This window comes from Pelmatolapia mariae, linkage group LG17, assembly GCF_036321145.2.
Source record: "Pelmatolapia mariae isolate MD_Pm_ZW linkage group LG17, Pm_UMD_F_2, whole genome shotgun sequence".
Taxonomy (NCBI): domain Eukaryota; kingdom Metazoa; phylum Chordata; class Actinopteri; order Cichliformes; family Cichlidae; genus Pelmatolapia; species Pelmatolapia mariae.
The window spans coordinates 16,110,001-16,136,977 of NC_086242.1; the positions used below are offsets into that span (position 1 = coordinate 16,110,001).

A 26,977-nucleotide genomic window follows, 5' to 3' on the forward strand; every position below is an offset into this window, starting at 1 on the left:
CCAGTGCCATCTCTTTGGTCATCTCAGACACACATCTCTGGATGCAAGCACATTAATTCAAACCCACTTTTGTTTGCATGAGCCAGACTATCATAAGAAAGAAAGAGGCGCCAGTACAGCTCATTTCTGGTTGGAGACCAACTCGGGGGCACAAACATACATGTATATTATATTATATTCAATTATATTATATGTATATAGATTATATTATATATGTTGTATCAGGCTATGCAATACCCAAGTGTGTTGGTTTTAATTTCAACTGTTGCTCAAATAAAAACTGAAAAAGGTGTTCAGCTCAGACAGATAAAAAAATAAATAAATCAACTGCAACCTCAAGACAAAATGACAAACTATGATGATTTAATGCATATGTATGTGATGGCAGTGTCTCTTTAACCCACAAGCTTGTAGTCAAACAGTCCCTGGCACACAAAGAGAAAGAGGGTGAGACAGGGAGTGACCCACTCTACCGTGAAAAAGTGGAGAACACATTTGGATTGCAGTGCTGGCCACCAGCTGCCAGTTATTGAGTTTAGCAGGGGGTGAAGAATCCAATGGGATTTACACATCTAGACAGAAATCAAGAGGGCGCCAGAGGTTTTTCTCCAAACCCAATAAATCACCTGGCTCGGATAGCCACGGAGCGTGACAGGATTTTGTTTTGGTGCGTGCATGTGTGTGTGAGGGAGAGAAAAGGAAGTGGGATTTAAACTTGACTGATACAAACACCCTTTATGTTCAAGTGGAATGCAATGCTGTCTCTCAAGCACTAAGGCTACAGAAAGGAAGATGGAAATCAACAGCTCTGCACAACACATATTTGATAGTGAGTGTTTGTTTTGGTTCAACACTGTGCACTGCCAGTCAGAGATGGACCTACAGGTGGAGAGCAATAGGTTTTAATATACAAATAAAAGGGAAAGCAGCTACATCAGATGACAGCAGAATGCTCGTGATCATCATGCTTGTGTTTGGCAGTGGATTACTGCTACTTCTTCGTTACCCTTCAACTCCCACACTGGCGATATGAACAATAAATGCTCATGCAAAGCTTTATGCAACAAAAATGTGAGTCTATGAGTGTTTAAACTAAGAACAGAAATACCACAGAGAAGGAATCCAGTACCGACACAGCCCTTGTGCTAATCAATAACCGACAATATATGAAACTGTTGCCCAGTTCTGGGATCGGAAGGTCACCACCCAAGAGAGTACCCAGTCCAGACTGAATGCAGGCTGCCTCCCCAAATCAAGCACGCTATCTATACTGAGACAAAAAGTACAGGCATATTTGAATGCTCCTCTGCCTAACAAAAGCAAAGGTGCCCCTAAAGGCTATCTTAAATTGCAGACAAAGTGGTCAATCACGGTGGTAAGCAAAATTTACAGGATGAGGTTTAAATACTGGCAAGCAATGCACTGTTTGTATATATAATGTTTTAAATAATGTAAATATATCTTTATGTAATGCACACAGCTTCACAATAGTTCTACATTATTAAACAGACATACTGTGGATTCCCAGCCAAGGCTTTCATTACTTAAATCCTAAAGTTGCTTTTGCCTTTAGGCAAAATGTTGTTCTACTCTTTATTCACAAGTTACCCATAGCCAGCACAGGCTGAATTACCTGGAAAGTTTGTTGTGAGGAGAGGTGTGTAAAGTCTCAAAATTCTTCTGGCAAGACACGACTGGTTTTTGGAAAGGAACAGCTATTCTGGGGGTGTTCAAAAGGTTTTGAAATGTGGGCATACCAAAATTCAACAATATGACTCAATCTACCATTTGTGGAATCTATTCAGATCTTGGGCACAGTGGCAGTAGTTTAAGCAGACGTACTCAGACCTCCCAGTCAAAAGACACTGGCTCCAACCAGCCAGGAGACATTCTGCGGCTCCTCCTGGTTGGACATGGCTGAAACACCTCACTTAGGAAGCATCGTACACAGGTGCCCAAATCATGAATCAATGTGACTAACTGCACTTCTCATTCCATCACTATGGGTTAGCCCATGAGCTCTTAGAAGGAAGTTCATGATCTTTTGGTCACTACCCAAATCTACACAGACCAGAGTTCTGCCTTTAGGCTCAGCTGTCTCTTCATCATAATAGACCACTACTGAATCCATATCACTGTAATTATGGAAACAAAAAACAACAGCAAAAGGCCTGATATCCTAAACTTTTAATGTACCCCCCATTAGAAAACCCCAAGAACTAATGTGCTTTTTTCAAGTCCCAAAAACATGCTGAGTAGGTGGAGAAACTCCCATGACCTCAGTTTAATAGCTCGCATTTCTATAACACAAAATGTAAAGCTCTTCAAATTTCAATTCAGGCTGGACAACACAATCAACCAAGCGGGCTAATCTGTACTTAGATTGGAGTGGCCTGCATGTACCAACGCTGAAGGTCAATGGTTTTCCCACAGTTCAGCCACAGTATTGATTCCATATTTAACACAGGGATGTCATCTTCTCCAACATCGATCCCCCATCCGTGCTGACAGGATATTAAAAAATAAAGCGGCATAATAATAATTGTGTTCTGTCACTGTGGCTGACGATATTTATCATAGTTCATTAGTTCAAGAGAACTAAAGAAATGAAATGATGGGTGTGATGGAGGACATGACATTAGCATGCTGCGTGGATTCAAGCCTCCCACTCAAAAAGCTAATAAGGTCTTTCTCATTCAAGAATCAATACAAAAGAAACAGTGCAGTGAGAGCTAGAACCCAAGAGTGCAATTACATATCTTATTCCCCTGAATAACAACAGTCATGGTGTGCCACAGGTTAACTGGAAGATGAAGAAAGGAAGCCTGTGCTCTCTTTCAAAAACCACAAACTCCAACCAAAAAGTTAAAGGACCTATGAAGCTTTTAAAAAATGATGATCAGGACTCACCTTTCTAGGGAGACCATTAATCCCAAGTGCAAAGCTGCAAAGTAACTGACTATGAAAATGGAAACTTTCAGATAGACCCAGGTGAAAGGCCCTTTGCACCAGGGCTGACTAACCACAAATTCCTACATTCATGTTTAAATGAAAAATCAATATGATCAGTTAAGTCTTGTTTTATGTATATGTATTATTATAAAGTGTGCGCCAACAAACAGAAAGACTCACTATTAAGCTGTCTAACTCAAAGCATGCTTCAGCTAAAAAGCAATTCTAATTTACACCCCTGAACAGATGGACAACATCCCCCTGATTGTTTTCCTTCCTCTTTATCTCTTCATTAAACACATAGATCAGTCCTCACATCTCAGGATCCCAGATGGGTATGGTGACCACATCACAGCCCAACAAGCAAACAAGACAAACAGTATTTGTAGCACAAAGTAGGATGTATTAACAAGGCTAGGTGGTAGTCAAATATATTATATTTGAGTTTAGCTTTTCTAACTTTCTCCCTCAGTACGTAAAATAAGAATAAAAGCTGACATTTGTTCTTATTGTCCCATTTTCTCTTATAAATTCACTGTTATTTCAGCTGCTGTTATGCCTGGTAACAGTGTAACAGTTTCAGTGAAAAAAATAGCTCAGAAAAGTAAGCCTATTTGAACAATTTTTAGCCAAGTTTGACATGCATATACTGTGTCACTTCACACAATATTTTCTCCTGCGTGAATAACCAATCATATTCAACAAAATCTGTAACTTTAACTTGTGACTTTTTGTCAACTTGTGGCTTTCACTGGGCGTAGCACCGAACAGGTTAACCACTGTTTGACTAGAATAAATAGACTTCCCTTCAAATGCAATGGTAAAAAACAGACTTTAGGAAAAGTGCATGCCCTCCAGGGCCAGTCAAAATGTGGAACATTGTCTTAAGATGTGGGATTGGGGGGAGGGGAGGGGAGGGGGGGAGGGGAGGGGAGGGGGGGGGGGGGGGCGATATGACTGCTGTGCAGTCTCATTTAAAGAGGGATATCTGGGCACCCTACATATCAGTGCAAAGTAAAATAAGTTATAAGGACACACCAGCCAAGCTTCTTGTGTCAGTGCTGCTTGGCAATGTGACCACTTGAGAAAAGAAAATCTTATAGTCCCATCAGAATGACAACTATTATAGCAAGTAATGAACTCAGCCTTGGTAAATACGTATGATAAAATGGGCACAACTGTCATATGTTATCTGATTCACTTTGAAAATGTTAAAAATACAATAATAAATGCAAGAATGACATTTTTTGACTGCTCTCTTAACCCTCCAAGCCATTTATCTGACTATCATGTCTATAAATCCCTTTGCTGTATATGATGCCATATCACTAGAGTGATGATGGGTTCCCAGAAAAGCTTAAATTTCAAGCTTAAAGTGCTACAGTTCCCCCATCAGAGAGGGTCTAATCCCCCAAACTGTGATACTAACCGTACAAAGGATTAATCACAGAGGAAAGTGTGATAAAAATGTGCTAAATTATGTCAGCAGGCATTTTGGGGAATAGTGATTTTCTGGAGTATCCCTTCGCTCAAGGTCAAGTTAATGTCAAGGCGCTAATAAAATATAGGAAAGCTCACATTTATAGTCATCTCAAGCAGATAATGTTAAAGAATGGCTGATTCTTAAAGATCAAATTAAATTACATCATCTCATGGAGTTCATGCTAATAAAGAACTTCAAGCCTTTGAAATCCTTTCCATATCGAAAGGACTTTGTCCCTAAATTTTAAGAAAAAAGTGCTTCTTAGCTTCATATAATGGCATAATTAAAACTGCAGTTCACTCAGAGCATATGGTAAAAGATAAATGCTTTAACAATTTTGACTTTAACCACAAAAGAAGGGAAAAAAAACAACAAAAAAAAAAAAACAGGGGCATTAAGTCTATGAAGTTAACTTTTGTATGCCAGCCTGGCCGTCCTGTGATGATACAGGACCAAGAAATAAAAGGGTTGCTGCACAGCTCAGTGAGTGATGTTTAAGAATGAGCCAGCTATTTCAGTTTTCCGGTTTCTGTTCAACATGAAACCTTGGCCTAAAGGGAATGCATGGAACAAGATTATTTAGCAAGAAGCTTCCCCAGTTCAGTTTGTATCCAGTCTGTCATGAAGATAAAAATATCCTTCCCCAATTCAAATGCCTTGCTTTCTTTTGCTTCCGTCTTTAGAAAGTAAAATTCTTCCTACCAGTTTGCCACCAGTGATCCAGAACAGGAACTCCAAAGTTCCTTTTTGCCCATTGCAGGGTCTCCACATCACATCGCTCTCCTGCCACGAATAAGTACCTCAACCTGCGGGGACACAGAACACATCTGTCAATCACCTTAAGGAAGCAAGGCATATTCACTCCCTCAGAGGAACAGTCAGAATAAATCAAAATCGATGTTCAATGCCCAAACCATAGATGTCTCAAGACTTTAAAGTTGGACTACTACATGTACAGCAGTGGTGAGTGTGTTAGACATTTACACAGACTCATCATGGGCCTGAATGCTATGGTAATTTGGGGCTTTCAACGATTTCTTCAGTGTTCTTTTTCCATGGTGGAATAATTGTACAGCAAATATCTTTAATTTTCTAAGTCCAAGTCCTAACTTGACAAAGCCAAGGCCTATTAATTTCTCATTAGTGATCATGACTGACTACTGGTTTCTCTTTTCCAGCCTACACACAAATTCTAGCTCCCAGTTATGGAGTACGCTTCACTGATTTGGTCATTTATGTGCATTTCAATGTGTTATTAAAATTAAAAAGCGCTATTTACTCCTTTATTTCCGACGGTGCTGCAAGGGTAAAACACTGGGTTAAATCAACCCAAATTATAAACTATGAGTGACTATTTCTCTCAGTACTCCAGAATTTGACTTTGACTGCACTTCTCTCAAAGGCAAGATAGGCAACATGCTTTTGGAATGAGTGGGCAAAAAAAATCCATTATAAACTTTCAGCCTAGTGTAAATCAAAGGTTCTGAGAAAGACTCTTGTACCTCATCTGAAGCAGTTTTACAGGCTTCAAGACAGCCAAGCTCTTTGGCAAATCACACATCTTTTCAGACTAGATTCGATGAGTTGCATGTAAGGATATAGTGTGAAGGAGGTAAACACAAACAATGGATTAAGCAAAGGTCCTCTGAAGTGGTTTGACTGGCACAAAAAGTCAAAAGTCAGAAATGACTGGCTTTTAGAAAATTAAAATCACAAGTCCTCATCTAGTGACAAAAATGAGAAAGGAGAGGAAAAGCTGCAGAAAGAGAGCTTACCACTTTCAAGGTATGTTCGTTTGTTTTTTTGCCTTTTATTTCGTTTAGAGCAGCTTTAAATTAAGTACAAGGCTTTTGATCCACAGCCGTTTGGTCTTCAAGCGAAGACCAAATGACGAAGTATAAATGGCAAACACCAACCCTAACTCCTAGAGTAGATATCCAAAATTAATTGTTCAGAATGCAGCATTATCAGCTTACACTGGGTATTGGTGCAGGTCATCCTCCTCTATCTGAAAGAGTCCATTACAGCTAATGTCCTCCTCGTAACAGTTAACGCAATGCTTTTGTTAAACTCCCTGAATAAAAGCTGTAACTCTAAACTTCACTCAAACCTCATTTCATTTAAAATGCAATGGGAGGGTAGCCAGAGGCAAAATTACAAAAAAAAAAAGTGCATCCATCCCAAAAACATATTTACCTAATTGTAAATGAGAAAATCAGGACAAGCTTAATTGGTCTCATTTAAGCAAATAGTTCGTGACACTTTTGCTGACTAAACCATTCTTTTTCCAACAGTTTTCCTTCTTTTCAGGACAGTGGAGGTGAAAGCTTGTTTATCTTGAGCATCTTCTCAAATCCCAAAGTTATTAGCCTCATGCTTTAAATGTCAAAGCCATCAACAGTGAATTCCACTTTTTCCTTCCCCTGAAACTCTCAAGCCTACCTACAGTTGCTCTTTTCCCCACCAAACCACATGCCCTCAATATGACCTTACAGACAGCAGCAATGAGTCCCTTAATCATGAAGTACCTAAAAAAAAAAAACCCAACAAACTCCTTCAAGTGCTTCTGAATCTGTCAAATCCAACCTGCCCTTAGTCCCTTCTTGTTCATCTTCAGAATTCTGCTCCTTTTTTTGGATAACTGATACTCCTCGAGTTCCTGCCCTGCTAGTGAACCCAAACACTACAGTTTCTATCTTCAGTCTCTCTTATTTCTCCCCTATTATCCACTCCTCCTGATGGCTCCTCATATTTATTTTCAAAGCGTTGTTACCTGGTCGCTAGAAGCTTTTAGGAACAACCCACCAACCCTAGGCTACATTTTAGGCACAGATGTTTAGGCACAGCAGTCATTGAAGAGGTAGTGTAGTGATCACTACACTAATATAATATAAAGTGTGTCGATGTCGTTTTGATTTGGAGCTACATAAATAAAATTGAACTGAACTCTGGCATTGATGTAAACTTTCACACTGATATGTATTAAATCAGATCACGTCATGTTGTCAGGAGCACTACACTAACTTTGACTGCTTATATGTGTGCCAAAAGAGCACTTTAAAGCAGCTATAACTGTAAGTCTGAAAACATTAGGGCGATACGAAAACATTAGGGCGATCACATCCATCTATGATGTGATTAACCTTGAAAGAATTACCATCTATGGACCCTTACAGTTTTTCTCAATTTCATTTCTCTTAAAGTAGCATTTGCAGCTACAACAGGAAGCTGATTTTTAGGGAAAAAAACTCTTAAAAAAAAACCCCAACCAGACAGTCGATTTCCCAGCACAATGCAGCATACAGACAGAGTTAGCAGCAAGCTGGCGAACCTAGTTGAAGCATTTAGCAGCTAAAGAGCCAGATATTTCCCTCAGGAGTTAGTGGAGTCAATGGAGACAGGTTTGCCAGGTGGCCAGAAACACTTCAAATAAATGATAATGTTGCTCCATAACACAAGGATAAGAATGCTGCTACCAATGCAGCAATAAAAAAAATAAATAAATAAACAATCAAAAATGCAGATTTAAGGTTCATTGAGTCATAATATCATGCTGAGGATAAATAGCTTAAAATAGGGCTTAAACAAATAGAAAATATCAAATATGTCAAGGATCAGGTCACGGGACTTAATCATCAAACCATCCTTCAGCTGTCAGATTTTTTCTGCACAGGACTTAAGCTGAATTACATGAAATAAGTGAATAATTAGACTGTCCCTGTAGGGGCCTTATGTTCTAGCTGAAAGCAAGTCTATTCCCACCACCACATGTCTCGCTATTCAAAGACAATTCAAAGGTGGTATTCAAGTTTTCTTTGAGGAGTTAACAGATTAAAGCAGACGATGTGACCTCGGAAACTGTGGTGGGAGGGTGATGATTTAGCTGTTGCCAAAGCAGCAAAGAAACAGTTTTAGACCTCAGTTCGAGTTAATCTAACCATCTGCGTTATGTTTTCAGTAAAATTGTACCAGCTGTGAAATTCTGGACAACCACTGGTGTTTAAAACAACACTGAAAAAATACATTTCCATTTTATTTTGTATTTCTGCATTTTGCTACTATCATTTCCCCTCCCACTGAGCGATTACAAATATAAAACCTTGACACGACACCATCACACAGTTGCTGCAGATTTCTGTACATGCATGATCCAAATCTGCTGTTTCGCCACATCATAAAAGTGCTCTATTGGAGTGAGATACGGTCACTGCGGAGGTCATTTGAGTACGGTGAAATCATTGTCTTGTTCAAAAAACAGTTTGAGATGAGCTGAATTTTGGGACATGGTGCATTATCCTGCTGGAAGCATCATAAGATGGGTAAGCTGTGATCATAAAGGGATAGACATAGTCACCATGGTTGTGGTGTTTAAACTATGCTTAATGGGTACTAAGGGCTCAGAGTGCCAAGAATATATCCCACCTGAACTGTTCATACAAGGATGGATAGATGGATCCATCCATTCATGATGCCAAAATTCAATTGGGACTCATCAAACCAGGCAATGTTTTTCCAGTCTTCTGTTGGTGAGCCTCGGCAACTGTGTCCCTGGTGTGCTCTTCCACTTCTAGTTCATTTGCTTTAAGGTTTGTCTTCTCCATACCTTAGCTGTGTCGAGTAGGTTCTTCATTCTCTGTTGACTACCTAACACTTCAAAGAAGCCTTCCCCTTCTCCTCTGACCTCTTGCATCAAAAAGGCGTTTTCACCCAGAGTACTCTTGCTCACTGGATATTTTCTCTTTTCCACACCAGTCTCAGTAAACCCTAGACATAGTCGTGAGGGGAAATCCCAGCAGGTCAGCAGTTTCTAAGATACTTCTTCACTCATCTGGCACTAATAACCATGACATATTCAAAGTCACTTATATCGCCTTTGTTTCCCATTTTGACGTCTGGTTTGATCTTCAGCAGGTCGCCTTGATCACGCGTACATTCCTAAACCCAATGAGTTGCTGCCATGTTAATGGCTAATTAGTTATTTGCATGAATGACCATTTAATAGGTGTACCTACTGAAAAATCCAATCCATGTATGTTTGTATGTTAAGATAGTGATTGGCTCTTCAGTGGTAAGAGTGGGAAAGCTACCATCTTTAGTTTCACAAAACTGCCCCATAGATTCAGGATTGAAAGTGCTCCAATTTGTCAATCCAAACTGAAGCAGGCTTTTGAATTGATTTGCTTTATAATGACACAATATTATGTTGACTGTTCGTTTGAATAATTTATTGAAATGATAAGACTTACCATTTAGTTGGGGTTTTTTTTGCAGCCAAGCAGTTGTACCTAATGAAGTAGCCAGTGACTGTATGCTCTGAGTGGTAAGTTGACCCTCTTAAGGGCATCAACATCTATTTATCTTGGCTATTTTGTAAAGATAAGGCTACAATACAGTTTGACCCTGAAGCAGACAGAGTAGGAAACATTCTTTGTTGTCAAGGTTGAGTTTTAGTTTAATAAGTGCAAATATGCTCTAAGTTTTTTTATGTGATGTGAGAAACAGTTAATCAGAGGAAAATACACCTGAAGTGTGTGTTCTGTTTTGTGAACATGTTAACGTGCAGAGCTGCAACTGAACAATGCAGCAGTGTATCTGCATCATGTTATAAGTAAACTGAAAGCTGAGCATTAAGGCAGGTGACCCTGAGCTATTACACTACGTGACTGTAGTTCTGATTCGGTGTTATATAAATAAATTTGAACTGCCCTATGATGGTACTGCTTAAGTATCAATGTAAAAATAATGAAAGCTGAAATTTAATTGTAGAAGCAAATAGACATGAGGAGGTTTAAAAGTTAAAAGTTAGATAATATTAATGGACAAGCACAGGTAAGTTTAATAGACAGTCATAAGAAATCCAAGAAATCTTTAAAAATAAATAAATAAATAAATAAATAAATAGGTAACAGGTGACTCAGGAGGTAAAGTGGGTTGTCAGCTAATCAAAAGGTTGGTTTGATCCCTGTGTATGTCGAATTATCCTTGGGCAAGACTCTAAACCCTCTGAAGTCGTTTTTTTCTACTTCAGTTGTGTTTTATTAAACTCTTTCCCCTCATATTTTCTATGCTTTTGCAGTGTTTGTCTATTTGCTGTTGCAGTGAGTTTGACCTCATCATTCAATACTGCCTATTGGATGAACAAATTAAATTAACCACCTCGGGATAGAGCTGAAATAACTATCTGAAAACTAAAAAAAGTATGGCTAGCAGTTAAGAGTTGGTCTAAATAACAGATAAACAAAAGAAAATCTTAGCTAAATTTAATACACAATAGTTAAAACCAATAAACCAAAAAACAAATAATTAGCTTTAGCTCTGATTAGCAGCTGTTACTGTTAGGTGCCAATGTAAATTAACAAATTGTTAGAAATATACTGAACGAACGTCTGAAATGTCTAGTTAAAGTTCTGTATACAGGGTGGGCCATTTATATGGATACACCGTAATAACATGGGAATGGTTGGTGATATTAAAGTCCTGTTTGTGGCACATTAGTATATGTGAGGGGGCAAACTCCTCAAGATGGGTGGTGACCATGGTGGCCATTTAGAAGTCGGCCATCTTGGATACAACTTTTGTTTTTTCAATAGGAAGAGGGCCATGTGACATCAAATTTATTGGTAATGTCACAAGAAAGACAATGGTGTGCTTGGTTTCAACGTAACGTTATTCTTTCATGAGTTATTTACAAGTTTCTCTTTGTTCACAGCAATTGACATGTCGAAGAGGTTAACACGTGAGGAGCGGATCGAAATTGTGTTGATATCTAGTGAACGCAGTAACCGGGTCATTGTAGCAGATTTCAAGAATAAAGTTACGTTGAAACCAAGCACACCATTGTTTTTCTTGTGACATTACCAATAAGTTTGATGTGTCACATGGCCCTCTTCCTATTGAAAAAACAAAAGTTGTATCCAAGATGGCCGACTTCTAAATGGCCACCATGGTCACCACCCATCTTGAGGAGTTTGCCCCCTCACATATACTAATGTGCCACAAACAGGACTTTAATATCACCAACCATTCCCATGTTATTACGGTGTATCCATATAAATGGCCCACCCTGTATAAAAAAAGCTAATTAGTATCTAAAAGCACAGTTAGCAGGTGTATTTTTTCATTTAATATTTTTGGCCAAAAGAGTAGGTAAACAAATTAAACTATTAGCTGGATTAAATAGTTGAAACAGCTAATTAAAATTATTCCTACAAGGAAAAACAGTCAACATCAAATTTAAAATTGGCTGAAATGAACACATTTGAACATGAAGTTTTGATGAAGCATTAGATAAAAAAAATGTTAGGAACCACTGATCTGTTTGAATGGGTTGAATGAGTTTACACACTGTAAACACTACCACCTTTAAAAAACACTAGATTTTACTATGTACTAAAAAGCACTATCCAGTGGAGTCACTTTGTCACTTTTGGACAGTGAGGGTCTCAGCAATGACTTAATTTTCTCCTGTTAAGATACTGCGGACAGAGAGGTAGCTTCTTTTTTCATACTACATTTATGGAGAGTGCTGCTGCCATTACAGCTTCAGACACCCTTGTAGACAGATTTTCAATGCATTTTTCACATCTATGGTAACAAATGATATTTCTCAAGCGCATTGAAGAGGTGTGCTTGTGCATCTCAGAGTCAATTATCCACAGATATATGAGGGGTATTTGAAGTTTCTCTGGCATGAAGCTATGCATTTGTAACAAAGTTACATGAGTTTTCTGAAAGGTTTTATTCCTTCCATTAAAAAACATTTAATTAAAACCTAAACAGTTACCACTGACATATCCTTCTGTATTTCACAGGACGGGGCTTTCATCATCTGCTATTATGATTATTGTTTGTTTCTTAAGGACCAGAGTTCACGATGCAGGAGGCATAAAATCAACATTTTTTGCTGATAACCCAAAAGACACGCAGTCCAAAATCTTTGAATCCATGAAGGTACGATCAACAATAATCCAATCAATCCAAACATTCAAAAAGTACTATGAAACAGAAACAAGAGGACTGTTGGACCAGGGATATACAGCATACTAGTACAACATAACTCTGAACAATGTAATGACAGGACTGTTTATACACACACACCGACACAGATTTGAACACATGAGGAGGTTAAATCCAACACAACGAACAGCAGGTGAACACAAGCAAGAAATCACTGAAAGACGGAAAGTAAAACTAAATGGAACAAACCTACAAAGTAAAACAGGAAATAAAGAAAGGAGACTAATCCTAACCCTAAACACAAAGAACTGCACTAATCTCTAAAAAGACAAACTAAACAGAAATCAGGTCACAAGAGAATAACAAGAAGATAATAACAGAAATCTAAATTCAAATATAAGAACTGAAAAGTTGAGCAGGATCCCAAAAAATAGAAAAATATTTTGCTATAAATTTAAAATAAAAACAAGCCATAATAATCTTTCATAATCTTAATCTTTATTCTACTAGAATAAAGACAAGACAAGAATCCTAGTTTCCAAGTTATATGGCTTTTTGTCCATTTTAACAAATAAATCATTAAGTTGACCTTGAACACTTTGGTCGATGCAAGCCAAATTTTAACAGATCGTTAACCTGACCTCACTCTACACCCCTGTAAAGTTTAATCACTAAAAAAAAAAAAAAAACTTTTCGAGCCATCTTATTTACTGACACAGTGATGACATACACGCACGCAACTGCTACCAAAAACATGACGTCCTTGCTGGAAGCAATGATGAAAGGAAATAAACCAGAATAAAAGCACAACCTAACATTCAAAATACACTAGAATAAAAATTCAAAGAACAGACTGCAACATAATACAATAGGACATCAGGAACTCAAAAGAACAAAAAACAAGCTACACGAAGCCAAATATAAATAATAAGCTAACAGAAATAAATGGCTAGATTTCAACCACAACAACACAACTCAAAAAATACATCACAATGCCCGTCCCAGGCATTGAGACAGGCATTTTGATAGGACAGCATACACAGACTATTATGATATGCATGTAAGCCTAGAAAAATCAATCTGAGAATTCATGGATTATAGTTTAATGATTTCAGAGACAGCAGCCAATATTTCAGGGCTTCTAGTAGAGCCAAGATAACCAGATAATGAATAACAGACAGCTGATTAAAGACTGCCTGCGCACTCTTTACAACCGCTGACAAATTTCAAGAAGCTGTGATTTCCTCAAATGTTTTGTGATCATTACTCAGATTACAAAAGATCATCTTGGTATCAAAAATCTTCCCTACAGATTCTGACTGTTTATATGCAGGATTGTGTTTATAATGACTGTCAAATACAAGACAATAAGAGAAAAAATAGCTTTCCTTCTTTTTGTGTACCAAATTAAGCACTCAAGACAGATTTGAACTGACATGTAAACTGTGATTAGCAGCCTTCTACACTTAAATTAAAGCATTTTGAATTCACTTTAGTAGCATCAAAAAGACAGATTTGATTGGAATAAAAGCTCTTTTTTTTGGAACAATGACTGTACCACAAAGAAACTCTGTTTTAATGCTGCTTTTATAACGCAGCATGTGTATGATGGCAAATTGTTTTGCTCAAAACCAACGGGAATTGCAGCAATCTTTTACAAATGTGCTTCTGCCAAGGGGAAAAAATGCATTAAGAACAAGGAAGTGTACACGGGAACAGTTGCCTAAATGACTGATTGTGGCAGGGTCACAGCTGAGAGGGGAGATTTCAACAATATGTGAAGCAAAAAAAAAGAAAAAAAAAGAAAAAAAGAAATGCAGCAGAAAAATCATCTCTGACTGCAGAAAGAGCTTTTAAAAAGGTGCTATACATTCAGCACAGGGAACAACAGGAGATCGTCGATTCAGCACACAATGCCAGAGTTACTGAATGATTCACTCGGGCCATAGGTCATTCCCACTTAGAATTGCTTTATGATTGTGTGCTAAGAGGCGTTTTCAGACTGCGGAACAGAGTCAAAATAGTGACTGACACAAAAACCCCGTACATTTTTACGCTTAGTGCCAAAGAATTAACAAAATCTCATGAAGTATTTAATCCGAGTTAAACTAATACCATGAAAAATGTTTGTTTTTAAACTCGGAGCTACAGACGACCTTCACCTGATCACGCAGAGTGATTTAACACAGGTGGGCTGCAGTCAGTGAGATGCTGTTGCTTGTTATCTATCGTGATTAACACTCGAGCGGGTCGAGTTGAGGGTACAGACTGTGAGCAACAGAGGTGGGAGAGGGCTGTGCATCAGCAGATGGCCAGAGACTAACGAGAGGCTGCGCAGACAACCATCAGCCATGAGATGCTTTAACAAGTCACTCCTGGTGTTTCAAAGTCCTCTGCCACTGACAGCTGATGGATATAGCTGCTGTTCTCTCACACAGCAGGTTCGTCAGAGTCCCAAGATAATATGCAATTATCGCTCAGTTTCAGTCCATGTAGCCATCATAATAAGGGCAAAGATCATATTCTTACAGGCTGAGGCTACGCTAAAAGAAAGAATCCCCAAAACCTTTGCATGGGGTTCTTAGGCTTAAGGTTTTGGATCAGGGTTGAAAAATAACAACAATCACAATCAAGTTGAAACCTCCAAGGCTGAAAAATTATTGAGCTCTTCACATTCAACTTAACTCTTCCTTTAATGCATTTATTAACCTTTTTAGGCCATTTCGTTTTGAGAAATTACCTTCATTGCATTACATTAGGTTTTTCTCATTTGCCTGCTGTAACATGGTAATTTCACAGCGTTTTGGATAAATAAAATACATCCTGTGAAATTACACCAATTTAGAAATGTTGCAAACTGCAGGTCCTCAAAGAGCTATTATCGGTCATGGGACAAAAGGCAAGTACACCCCGGACAGGTCGCCAGTCTGTTGCAGGACTGGATATGTACTGACAGTCTTTCCCTCTCACATTCTCACCTCTCCCCAATTTAGTCCTGCCAGTCAACCTAACCATGTCTTTTGATTGTGTGGGAGTACCCGGACAGAACCCACACAAGCACAGCGAGAACACAGGGTACTCATCTGGATATGATCACTATGTCTCAAAAACAAACAAACAACAACCAAAAAAACTTTAAATTTTCAAAATGAGTCCATACAAACCTACTACCATCTTCTGCATACAGTCTTTTGTATCAGACGGTGTATAACATGTCAGAAACAACTGCAGTCACACAGTAACATCGCTACGCTGCTTTGCTTTGTTTTGCAAATAGACATGAGAAACACAATAAATTCTCACATAAGAAGGAAGAAAGGAATTTTATCTCAATTCCATATTCATCCATGTGTTGTTTTAGCACTAATCCCCACTGATTCAGAAACATTTATTTTGTTGCTCTGTACCTGGTCAGTGGATATGTTTTTCCAATTGTAGCTTGGGGGTCCTGCTGGCGGATAGCACGGATAGCAGTAGGCGCTGTGAACATTGAAGAGACTCCATGTTCAGACAAGACACGGAAGAAGGCCCCGGAGTCTGGAGTCCCTACAGGTTTTCCCTGTAATCACACAGTGCAGCAACAACTTGTTACTTTACAGCTTAATTAAGGCATGTGTATCATCGGAATTTGAATAATGAAAAGTAAACACCAGAGATTACAGAGATTATTGTTATTGCCTAAAACCATTCCAGGAATATTTGTGCAATCTTAAGACTATAAACTGCAAAACATGAATATTTACACAACAGCTGTTTAAAATAAAAAGGCACACAGGAAGATTGACTATCCAGGCACATGGGCATGAAAACACAGTTGCACTACAGAAGTACTGTCTGTCTAGAATAAAAGATAAAGACACAAGAAGCCTGCAGGCAAAGGTCTCCAGCAGCAATTTCCACTCTTTTTTTTTTTCCTCCCTGGTATTTGACTAAGCGATCTCAACAGTGAGAAGACAACTGCGGAAGAATAAGAATGGATAAAAGGAGCAGTGAGTCCTGGCTGCCATTTTCACTCCAAATAAAGGGTTTGAAGATAGATGGGCTGCTAGAAACAAGAACCATGTGGAGCAACCACCGTGACCGAAGTCAAACACTGATTTAAGGAAAGGCCAATTAATTCATCGTCCAATAGCGCTGCTGCCTCAAACTGGTGAGGGAATATCAGAGTGCAAATGTAATTGGTGGCCCTATACATAAGAACTACACTGAAAGACGCACTTCCTTCTTGATCCTTTGCTGAAGTATAAAAAGAAACAAGTTCAGATTTCAAGCCAAAGAAAAGTGCAGAATCTCAGGAATTGATTTTAGGGACAATCTGGGCCTGGAAAAAGAGCACAGCCATCAATGCACCCTATGTAAACAGAACTCCAACATGATGCATGCATGGAGTCTATATGCATCTGGAACTATTTAAAGAAGCCCATAATGAAGCACTGATACAACAGATCCTCTGTTTTAGGAGCTAAGCAAAAACACATGAAATAAGATAAAAAGAAATGCACAGATCATATGATCATGTGATGTTACACTGATCATAAAGCCAACACTAATTACAAATTGCTATACGTTAATAAAAACCCTCTGTGTGAGCCATTTCCTCAAGGTTATAATTATATTATTAAAATTCCCATTTTTCCATGACCAGTCCCTCCCACTGCAACCTTATCTCCCATTTTCTCTATAATGAAAAGATGTTCTACAAAATTTAAGACCAAGAAGACAAGGATGGCTTATCTGCTTTGGAGTTTCTTATGATCTAGTGGTGTTATTGTGCTTGGTTTTGGTAATGTAGCTCAATTACAGCAAAAATCATAACCACAATCAATATGGTTAGCACATTTTGTTGTTATTGAACTTGAAAACGTCTCCTTTTACAGGAGATTTCCTTGAACCAAAAGAATACATGAAAAAAAATAAAGGTAGTAGACAGTGGGTCACACAGGAGTTGGGTGCAAACTAAGGAGTGTGTTTTTGACCGCATAGCGTGTCGTGCAAAGGCAACTGTTAGTTCATGCTGGCCTGTCTAAACTGCAGAAAACCTGTGGGTGCAGAAGAGGCTGAAGATGGAGAGCCAAAGCCAGAGCTTTTTGTCATATTTCGTCAAAAGCAGACCGGGTGAGAGACCCCGAGATCTGGAGACAAATAAAGTCACAGGCAACCATTAATGATTCTTACACAGAAACTATACGACGTGCATTTCCTCCAAAAAGATCTTGTTAGCTCAAGGCTCTTGTTTAGTTCTCTTGTCTCAAGCTGAAATAAACTGACTGAGTTTGAGGTTTTAGGAAAGTGCAAACGCAGCCTGCTATAAAGTAAAGGAGCGTGCATGGGAAAAAAGAAAAAAATAAATGCAAAAGACTAAATTATTTTATCCCCAATATCTTGTTTTTCTATAAATGCCGGAAGCCAAAATTCTAAGATGTGATAACTTGCCCAGCCCTTTCATTGGCTGCTTCAATTAATGATGGCATAAACACGAGCATTGACAAACTGCTCTCCCACAACTTCAACACAGGAAATTTAAAGACTCAAGTCCAACAAATGCATCCTGCAAACTAAAAACTCTTTAATACCCGGGTTGGAAGGTGTAGACTATGTGCTGGTGTTCAACCGACTGAAACCGAGAACGAAACAATAAAAGGAGCAAAAGTCTGGCACAGTTAGAGCTGCAGCTTCTCTGCAGCAGCTAGAGTCAAATATGGACACAGGTTCACACAGTTCACCACATCTTGAACTTCTTCAGTTTCACTCCACATAAACTGGAGTCTTTAGCCAAGTGTGGCTGGTTTCAGTTTGTTGAGCCAACAACGGTGTAACTTATTCAGCTCTGAACATTGTTCACTTCAGGTTTGATTGCACATATCCTGGCACTCCCTGTTGTAATCTAACACCGCAGTAGTTAGTTTGAGATATTAAACTCGGAGGTACGTACCTCATAGAGAACAGTGCCGTTACCGTGTAGCAAAGGACCATAGCAGATGTAAGAATGGCCAACCACCCAGCCTAGGTCTGAAGCTGCCCACCAAACCTGCCAAAAAGGGATCAATGTACCGAGTTGTCACAACAAAAATGCATGAAAAATTAAGTAAAAACTCATTTTACTTAAAGGCATAATAAATGTAAACAGAATAGCCAGTTGTATAGTGAAAATAAAATGCCGCAAGTTGAGTGTAGGATTATTGTGTATTGTATGTTTAAATGGTAGTCAGAGGTCCTTTCAAGCAGAGAGCAGTCTGTCTCTGTATGCTCTTTGTTCTTAAGCATGGCACCACCTCAGAAGCGGATGCTTTATTGTCTTACTTCTCCGGGACTGAGTCCATAAATATTTGACATGGTCCATTTCAGCATCACAGCATAGCCTGCAGTGTCTCGCACAACACCCTGGGAGGGGGGAGATAAGAAAAACATTAAGACCGGTGGCAGGTGCTGCACTAAGCAAAGAAGCACGGGTTTAATATCAATTTTAAATCAGCCACTCAGCGCTGCCTTTCCAAAGGGGACGGCTTCTTGTTTCCAGATGACTGCGTCTCAAACCGGCACCCACCTTTTATTAGTTAATAGCGCTGTCTAAACATTCCTGAGCAAAATAGTGTGTCCTAACATCCTCAGCTATTGAGTGTGCCTTCTCAAAGTTATGGTCTCCCTACAGCAATAACTGAGAAATTCATGGGAAATCGCACAGGAAAAAAAAAACTGGCAATAACCGCACTATTAAGCCCAGGAACTAGCCAGCAGGAGGATATTTTATATCATCTGTTGGTCAAAGACAAAATGATGCTATTTGAAAAGAGCCAGGGCTTTTTTTCCCCTCCATTTGAAATTGCCTGCAGGTAATTCCTCCGGCAAGAGGTTCAGCTCACGCTCTGGAAAAGTTCTGTCTTATTTATGTCATGTTGGGGGTGTTTAGATTGTGCCTGGACTGTTTTGCAGGCTCAAAGATCAGATGAGTCACACAGCTGCTGCATACAGAATTAGCAGCATCTAGTCAAACACAGCTGTTTGACTAGATGCAAACCCTGTAACTCATCTGCATGTGAGTGTATGGTTATAGCTGCCAGTACCTTTGGCGTCCCAGTGGTCCCAGATGTATAGAGTACATACAACGGATGGTTGGAGGGCAAAGAGGCACAGTCATGTGGCCTAGCAGTTTCCATCTCTTCATCCCAGTCCAGGCTCAACTCGCGATTCATCGATACCCTTTCCTGAAATATAAAGAAAAATAGAGATGATATACAGTCTTCACCAGATCTAATGTACCTGGCAGCACACCCAGGTATAAATCAGTCAAACACACATGGATCTGAATGCACTCTGAAAAAGGGGAACTCTGTTTAAAAATGGCTGTAATCCCTCAACGTTTAATCCAACACTTGAATTCAAGCTGATTAACTGCACTTCAAATCATGTCACGACTGTTTGACTTAAAATCCACAGTAGCATTCTAAAGAGGCGAAAACACAAAAACTGTGCCGTCACCCAAGTATTTATGGATCTAACTGTATGCTGCATGCAGCCAAACATATTTTGCCATTTATTTTGATTCTTTTACATCTGCGAAGATAATGCGATTCATTTGCTCGTCGACAGCCTCCTCCTGCTCACTGTGGAAGTTCAGCCGCTGCTAATGACTCGTTTTACGATCACCGCAGGATGAGACAGTCACTCGCGAAGCAGCCGATCATATCTCCCAGTTATTTATTTGTCACAAAGTGTCACATAGATGAGCTCCCGGAGAGTGAACTATAAGGATCAATTCGACTGACTCCGATGGTTAGAGCTGTGGTTTTGACCATCTTGCTTTACTTGCTTGCCTATGAAGTGAGTCAGTCTCACATGCTGAGAAAATATATATTCCTTTATTTATATTATGTTCCAACTCCCATCTGTCATCGCAATCTGGCAAGCAGCAATCATTTCAGGTCATAGATTATTGCCCCTTACATCTGCTGCCGCTCACATTTCTTCTCATTTCAAACACAGACGTCTCTTTGATACTGCCATTAACATTTAATCACTTTTGGAAGGATAAAGAAATCCTCAAATCTTTTTTTTTCCTCCCCTCCCTTGGCTTCCATAAAAGAGTGTCAAGATGAAGACATCATCAATATCACTCAGACTCTTGAGGCAAAGGCACATCTCCCACAGACATTTTAGCTCTCCTAAGCGCATTACTTTTTACTCACTTCACTGAAAGCACAGACAGAGCACCATCTTGGCTGATTTAACAACGCTTACCGAACAGCTACCTCCAGCTTACCGAATGCAATAATTTGCAAAGCAGCTGCAACTATCTAAAGTGGTGGTTCACACATTTTTTATGGCACTGAGTTGCCAGTGAATTTCTTGTATACAGATAATTCCCTGTGTCCGACGTGTATATAATCTCCCAAAAATCCAAACAGCGCTCTTAATTTACCGGATCCTTTCCTGAGAGATAAGACCAGACAGGCACAACAAGATAAAATAAATTGTGCAATGTTCATTTTATTTCACCACAGGGCTAGAGAGCAGTAGCTCAAACAGAGGCACGGATGGTAGGAATCCAGTTCGAGTAAAGAAACGACAATACTCCGCAATCTCCGTTAGAGGAAATGTTAAGTTCACCAAACATAACATTCAGCAGTGTTTAATTTACGTCTGTATAAAAGTGAAGCAGAACCAAACATCTGCTTGCTGTCACCGAGCAGCAGCTGAAATGGCTCGGGGCTGAAGCCAGCACAGAAATACCTTTAAGTTCGAACCTGGCAACAGCCGAGAAGTGCAGGCTCCACAAAAATCCCTGCCTCCAACTGACACCTTCGATGATTTCAATGAGTCATTAAGTGTGCTGCTGCTTATTGTGGAAAAGGAAAATAACATTTTTGCTATGGTTTTTACCATGTTTGGCCTGTTATAGATGAGGACTTTCGTGGGCCTGTGAGAGCTCATCTCCAGGGCCGTCTTCACCAGAGGGATGTACTCCACTCTTCTGCCTGGCTCGATGCCAAATGAGGCTGTAACCAACAGCTTGGGCTGAAAAACAGATCATTTGGGAATTTGGGTTCAAGTGTAACAAGCTTATAGCTCACTCAGGTATGAATCAGTCATTTTTCTGCCTTTCTAACAAACGAGGCATTACAGGTTTAAGTCTGCTGTGGTGTCCTGTCAAATCCAGTTCACAAACTCAGGGTTCTGCACGAGATCTCAGGTGTTCCTACAAATTCTTGGATTTGAAATGTACATAGACCAAAATGGTAAAGGACACATCTCCCAATTGGCAAACACATTTTGGTTCCAGTGACGGTCGTATTCTCTTGAAAGCTTCTCTATGTTTAGTTTCGGTAGGTTATGCAAAATTAACATTTCACAACAAATTTGTCTTGCAAAGCAACAGAATACATGCTTTATGCTAAACTGCATAAGCATTTATTTCTGTGTTAAAATGTCTTAGTTTACTCTTAATTGTCCCCTAAGAAAGAAAGCAAAGAAAGAAAGCAATGCTCACTGCAGTTCTTTCACATTTGTAGTATAAAGGCGTCACTTCCCCATTAATTTTTCTATTCTCATATTATTATTATAAAATCTCACTGGAGACGCCAGGGAAATCATTAGGAGTGGTTCTGAAAGGAAAGGCGAGATCTTTGCACTGTAAATGAAAAAAGACACCTAATGCACTTCTGGCTCTAGTATTTAAGATGTATTTAAGTATTTTAGCTAATGGCACATAAAAGTCAGAATTGTCCAATTACTGGTATTTGCAGCGATCTGCATCTGCTTACTTCATGTAAATACAGAAAATGAACACAGACCTAGCATAACTTCAGCCCGTCCCTGGTTTTTAATGAGTACGTATATAATACAGTTCATGCAGCCCTGTTGCTGAGGCTCAGAAAAAAGATCCATTTCAAGCACAAGGTGAAAAAGAGCAGTGCCTAACCTTAGCGTGATTGATGCGGACAGACAGCTCTTTAGAGGCGAAGCCGCCAAAAATGAGGCTGTGTGGGGCACCGATCCGTGCACAGGCCAACATGGTGAACATGGCCTGTGGCACCATGGGCATGTAGATGACAACAAGGTCTCCTTTCTGTACCCCATTCCTCACCAAGACTCCTGCTAACCTGGACACCTGGATTGCAGAGACACAGGGAGACAAAGCACAGAATTTTTTTCTAAGTTTCCAATCCTTTTTTTTTTTTTTTTTTTTTTTTAATTGCTACATGAATTATTTTTAAATGTCTGCTCACAACAACCGTAACCAACATGCTAGCACAAAGCAGAGCTGATAACAAGGGTGGAATAGTTTTATGCATGCTGCATATGTTGTTTGGATAATTAATGTAGAAAGAAATGCTTAATTTATCCATGGTCCAATTACTAATTAGCTTCAGTTGGAAACAATCTAGAAAGAAAATTAGTATCTCTTGTCATTAAGCCCTTGGGCCAAAATGACCCCCAAAAAGCTGCGACAATAGTTTTTTTCATTAAAAAAAAAAAGAAGAAGAAAAAAAAAAGAGTGAGTTGTTTTAATTGAATCATTGGTCCAAATGTCAGTCGAGTCAATCATTTTCCCTTCTTTCTTCTCTTTTGTTTGCTATCTATATGCTAATTATGGTTCAAACCAGCCGTCATGCTACAAAGCTCTTGGCCAATTCTTTGATATTTAATGTCCAGAGAGCATTACAGTTTCTACTTTAACATGCTCATAATCCGAGCAAAGTTTGTTTCATGCTGCAAAATAATGTCATATCATACTGCCATCTATGTCCATGTGCTGTTCAGTTCTGCGAGCTCGGTTTTTATTAAAACTATTTACCTGGTCCTGAAGTTCCCTGAAAGTGATGATCTGTTTAGTTCCGGTCACCGGGCTGTCATATATGATCGCAGGCTGCTCTCCACGGCCGCTTTCTACGTGTCGATCGACAGCATTGTAGCACATGTTTAGCTTTCCGCCGACGAACCTGACAGAGACATACACCTTCAAACAACAAGTAACGGACACATGAACAGAGACACATGTCAATACTATAGTTACCAAACATATTTCAGTCATGTGCCAGCATCTTTACCAGCATATAATGTGGGTTTTTGCCTGGTTTAGAGCTCATTTTTAAAAAATAAAAACCAGCCTGAGCCAAACATATGCAGCTGCTTTTGACAGTTGCACACAGTGAACCAATGTTCTTGATAAGGCAATCGTTTGAGCTCATTCTGGCACTGCGCATATGGATAAAGAGCAGCAGGCAGGTTGAGCAGATGGTGTCTGGGATCTGCTGTTTTGGAAGCCACATAGACATACAGACACGGTGGCCGTGTCCTTCATTTTCACTGCAGCACATTCAGACAGCTCTCTTTTCCTAGGATACATGGTATAGCTGACAACTCCACCCACGAAACAAAAAAAAACAGAAAAAGGAAAAAGAAAGGAATTTCAGTTTATACTATTCTCAGTGCAGACGGCTGTGAGGGTGTATGTAGGCTGCTGTGTCACATGCTGTTTTGTTTTACAGCTAAATTTTGTTTTTTCTTTTTCCTGTAAGCATCCTATAATTTACTTGCATATCTTTAACTGTGGATGCAGGTACAATTACCCTTTTTTATTTTATTTATTTATTTATCTTTTGCACATTGTAGGAAACTAACCACATTAATCACCTCACATCCTTTGATAGTTTTAATGGTTTCCAATTTTTTGTTTTTTAATAAGTGCCCTGAACATGTCAGGCCAAACCATAACATCTGTTCTGAAAATATTACTTTTAAATATTTACCAGAAAAAATATTGCTTTTAAAATCTGGGATTTTGATACTTTGTCATATCTAATTGTTGCTAGTTGGCTGCTTGGCCAAAACTAGAGGTGTTTCAAGCTCTGAGACCAATTTTTACTTACTAACCCTTTAAGGTGGCAGCAGCCTGATGAAAACACTTGTTTTATTTCTTTGATAAAAAAATATATTTATCCTACTTTTTGGAGCTTAGGGAGGAGGATAGTAAAATGGTAAATGGCCTGTATTTGTATAGCGCTTTTCCAGTCCCTAAGGACCCCAAAGCGCTTTACACAACCAGTCATCCACCCATTCACGCACACATTCACACACTGGTGATGGCAAGCTACATTGTAGCCACAGCCACCCTGGGGCGCACTGACAGAGGTGAGGTTGCCGGACACTGGCGCCACCGGGCCCTCTGACCACCACCAGTAGGCAACGGGTGAAGTGTCTTGCCCAAGGACACAACGACCGAGACTGTCCGAGCCGGGGCTCAAACCGGAAACCTTCCAATTACAAAGCGAACTCCCAACTCTTGAGCCACAATCGCCCCAATCGTGGCTCAAGTGCACTAGTACTCAGCTTTTGGAGTACTAGTGCAGCCTGGTACTCCATTACAATGCCGCCAACACGGGAACATACACACTCATCATCATCACCTACAGACACAAAGTATTGTTTACCCAAACATATATCATAATTCTGACTCTTGACTGACGCCTGATTTCCTAATTATTCCTCAAGCCTCATTCTGGGGCCCATCCTTCCACACTGACATGCTCATTAAGTTAACTGTTCTCACTCTCACAGGGAACTGCCTTAACTGTTCAATCATATTCTTTCCCTCTGTAAAAAGGAAAGAATTGCATTTCAGTAACTCTCAAAAATGCTCCAAGGAAGGAACAGTGGTGACCCAGTGACAGCGTCGTGAGTGGCCAAGGCTCAATGATGCACATGGGAGAAGAATGCTGTAATATCAAATTGCCAAAAAAATGTAATGCTGGTTCCCTTCTATGTTGTATTCTGTCACCATAGAAAAGTATCAGAATAAACAGTGGATTGCCGTTTTTTTGGATATATGGCTGCATAAAACCAGTCAGTGTCCCCATGCTTACCCCCCCAACCACAGACGAAAGCAAGAAGAAGAAGGAGGACATGAGCATCAGAACTGGACAGCTGGACAACAGACTCTGATGCATCACAATTTCTTTTACATCATATAGATGGCTGGGTGCTGTGCATTCTTTACCTGGTGAAGAGCTGGCAGCAGAATGCACTATGAAAAGAATGCAAGCCTACTGAGAGTCCATGCCTCCACATTTCTGTTTCGAAAGGGGGCTCCATAAAAAAAGGAGGCAGGTGGTCATAATTTAATACCAGATAGATATACACCCCCAATTAATGCTTTCAAAGTGTTACCATATAGGGGTTATCCTGGGAACTTCCCTACTCTAAATACCTGATTCGAATAATCACCTGGGTAGTGAATGTTGCAGCTGTCTGCTAACAGCACCCAGGATGGAGCAATAACCAAAAAATATGGTTCGTTTTCTGGGGTCAACGCGATTCCAGACTTCCCATCAACAGCAGAGCCATTGGAAGTCCACACAGTTCCTGAGCGTCATCCATTGGCTCTCAGCAAAACTACCAATCACAGAAGAAATAGGCGTTCCTCCAGGGATCGCTAACAACTTAATAACCAATCATAACAGAGGAGCTCACATTTCCCCTTCCTAAACCAACCACTCACAACAGCACAACCCTCCAGGTCATCCAGTTGTTATTCCCCCCCCACCAATACAGTGATGTGGTATAAAGGTTTCATTGTAATAAGTTACAGTAATCGTACAGTCACGCACATAAAAAAGTAAAATGACGAAGCTATGTGTGCTGGATGAAGAGAAAATAAACCACAATATCGTGGTTTCTATGTGAGTTGTCCAAAAGTTATTCATTACTAAGCAAATAAAAACTTCAGGGTAATGAGATTATTGAGGGCGTGTATCCTTTCTATGGGATATTATCATACATGAGAGAACACGTTGATTTCACTCATGAGACAGGTGGCGGTCACGCACAGGTTGTTCACCACGTTTCATTCCAACTCGCCCACACAACATTTAACACCAGCTGTTGTGCAGTTCACGTGTAGTTCACACTGAAACCTACCAGTTTGGGAACACCGGATCCTCAACGTGCAGAGTTTTACTCCACGGCTCAAACCAGTTTATGTCACGCCCCACGTCACCCCAAAACTTCTCGCTGTTGTCCCTGGCCGCCGCGAAGACTCGGCTGTACGCAGCATCAGATGCATACTTTCTGCAGCACTGCGTGGGGAAGTGCGACTTAAAACTCCCAGATGCTTCACCTGCATTTCGCTTTACTGCTGCACAGAGAGTCCAAGCAAACCTCCCGAGTGTCTTCTTCCGCAGGACAGGAGCGCCGTAATTCAGGCGCTGGACTGAGTGTTTTAGCCTGAGAAGCATTGTTGCTGGGGGCGGTTTTTTTTTAACTTCCACGCTGGCACTTAAAGGCAGAGAGGACTTCTGCAGAAATTCTTAACAATTGCCTCAGGGAAGGCTGTGAACTATGAACTGGATGTAGTTGATGCTGCAGGAGGAGTTTTGAAACACAGTCAGCGTGATTACACAACACATAAGCTCCACCGCAGCATGTTTAATCCAAATATTTTGGGTGGAAAATAATCCCAAGACATTTTTCTAACTTGAAGCAAGAATTCTGCCGTGCAGTGCAAAGAGGAAAGGAACATTGTTGATAGCAACTGGCCTCCTGTCCACCAGATTTACCTATTTATTTATTTTTGTTTACTTCCAGCATCAT

General features: G+C 39.8%; 1 protein-coding gene across 2 annotated transcripts in view; it reads right to left on the reverse strand.

Annotated features, from left to right (window-relative positions):
* Positions 1-26,714, reverse strand: part of acss3 (acyl-CoA synthetase short chain family member 3) — a 51,603-nt gene extending 24,889 nt beyond the window's left edge. For both annotated transcript variants that reach the window (XR_010091361.1, XM_063460528.1), the window contains exons 1-9: positions 26,306-26,714; positions 23,184-23,328; positions 22,308-22,496; positions 21,269-21,403; positions 19,453-19,593; positions 18,692-18,772; positions 18,324-18,419; positions 15,799-15,950; positions 5,138-5,241 (exon numbers count right to left, since the gene is read on the reverse strand). Coding sequence is in view for 1 of the 2 variants with exons in the window: in XM_063460528.1 (XP_063316598.1) it covers positions 5,138-5,241; positions 15,799-15,950; positions 18,324-18,419; positions 18,692-18,772; positions 19,453-19,593; positions 21,269-21,403; positions 22,308-22,496; positions 23,184-23,328; positions 26,306-26,622 (1,360 nt within the window). In the remaining variant the exon portion in view is untranslated. The remainder of the gene's footprint in view (positions 1-5,137; positions 5,242-15,798; positions 15,951-18,323; positions 18,420-18,691; positions 18,773-19,452; positions 19,594-21,268; positions 21,404-22,307; positions 22,497-23,183; positions 23,329-26,305) is intronic.
* Between the last annotated feature and the right edge of the window lie 263 nt (positions 26,715-26,977).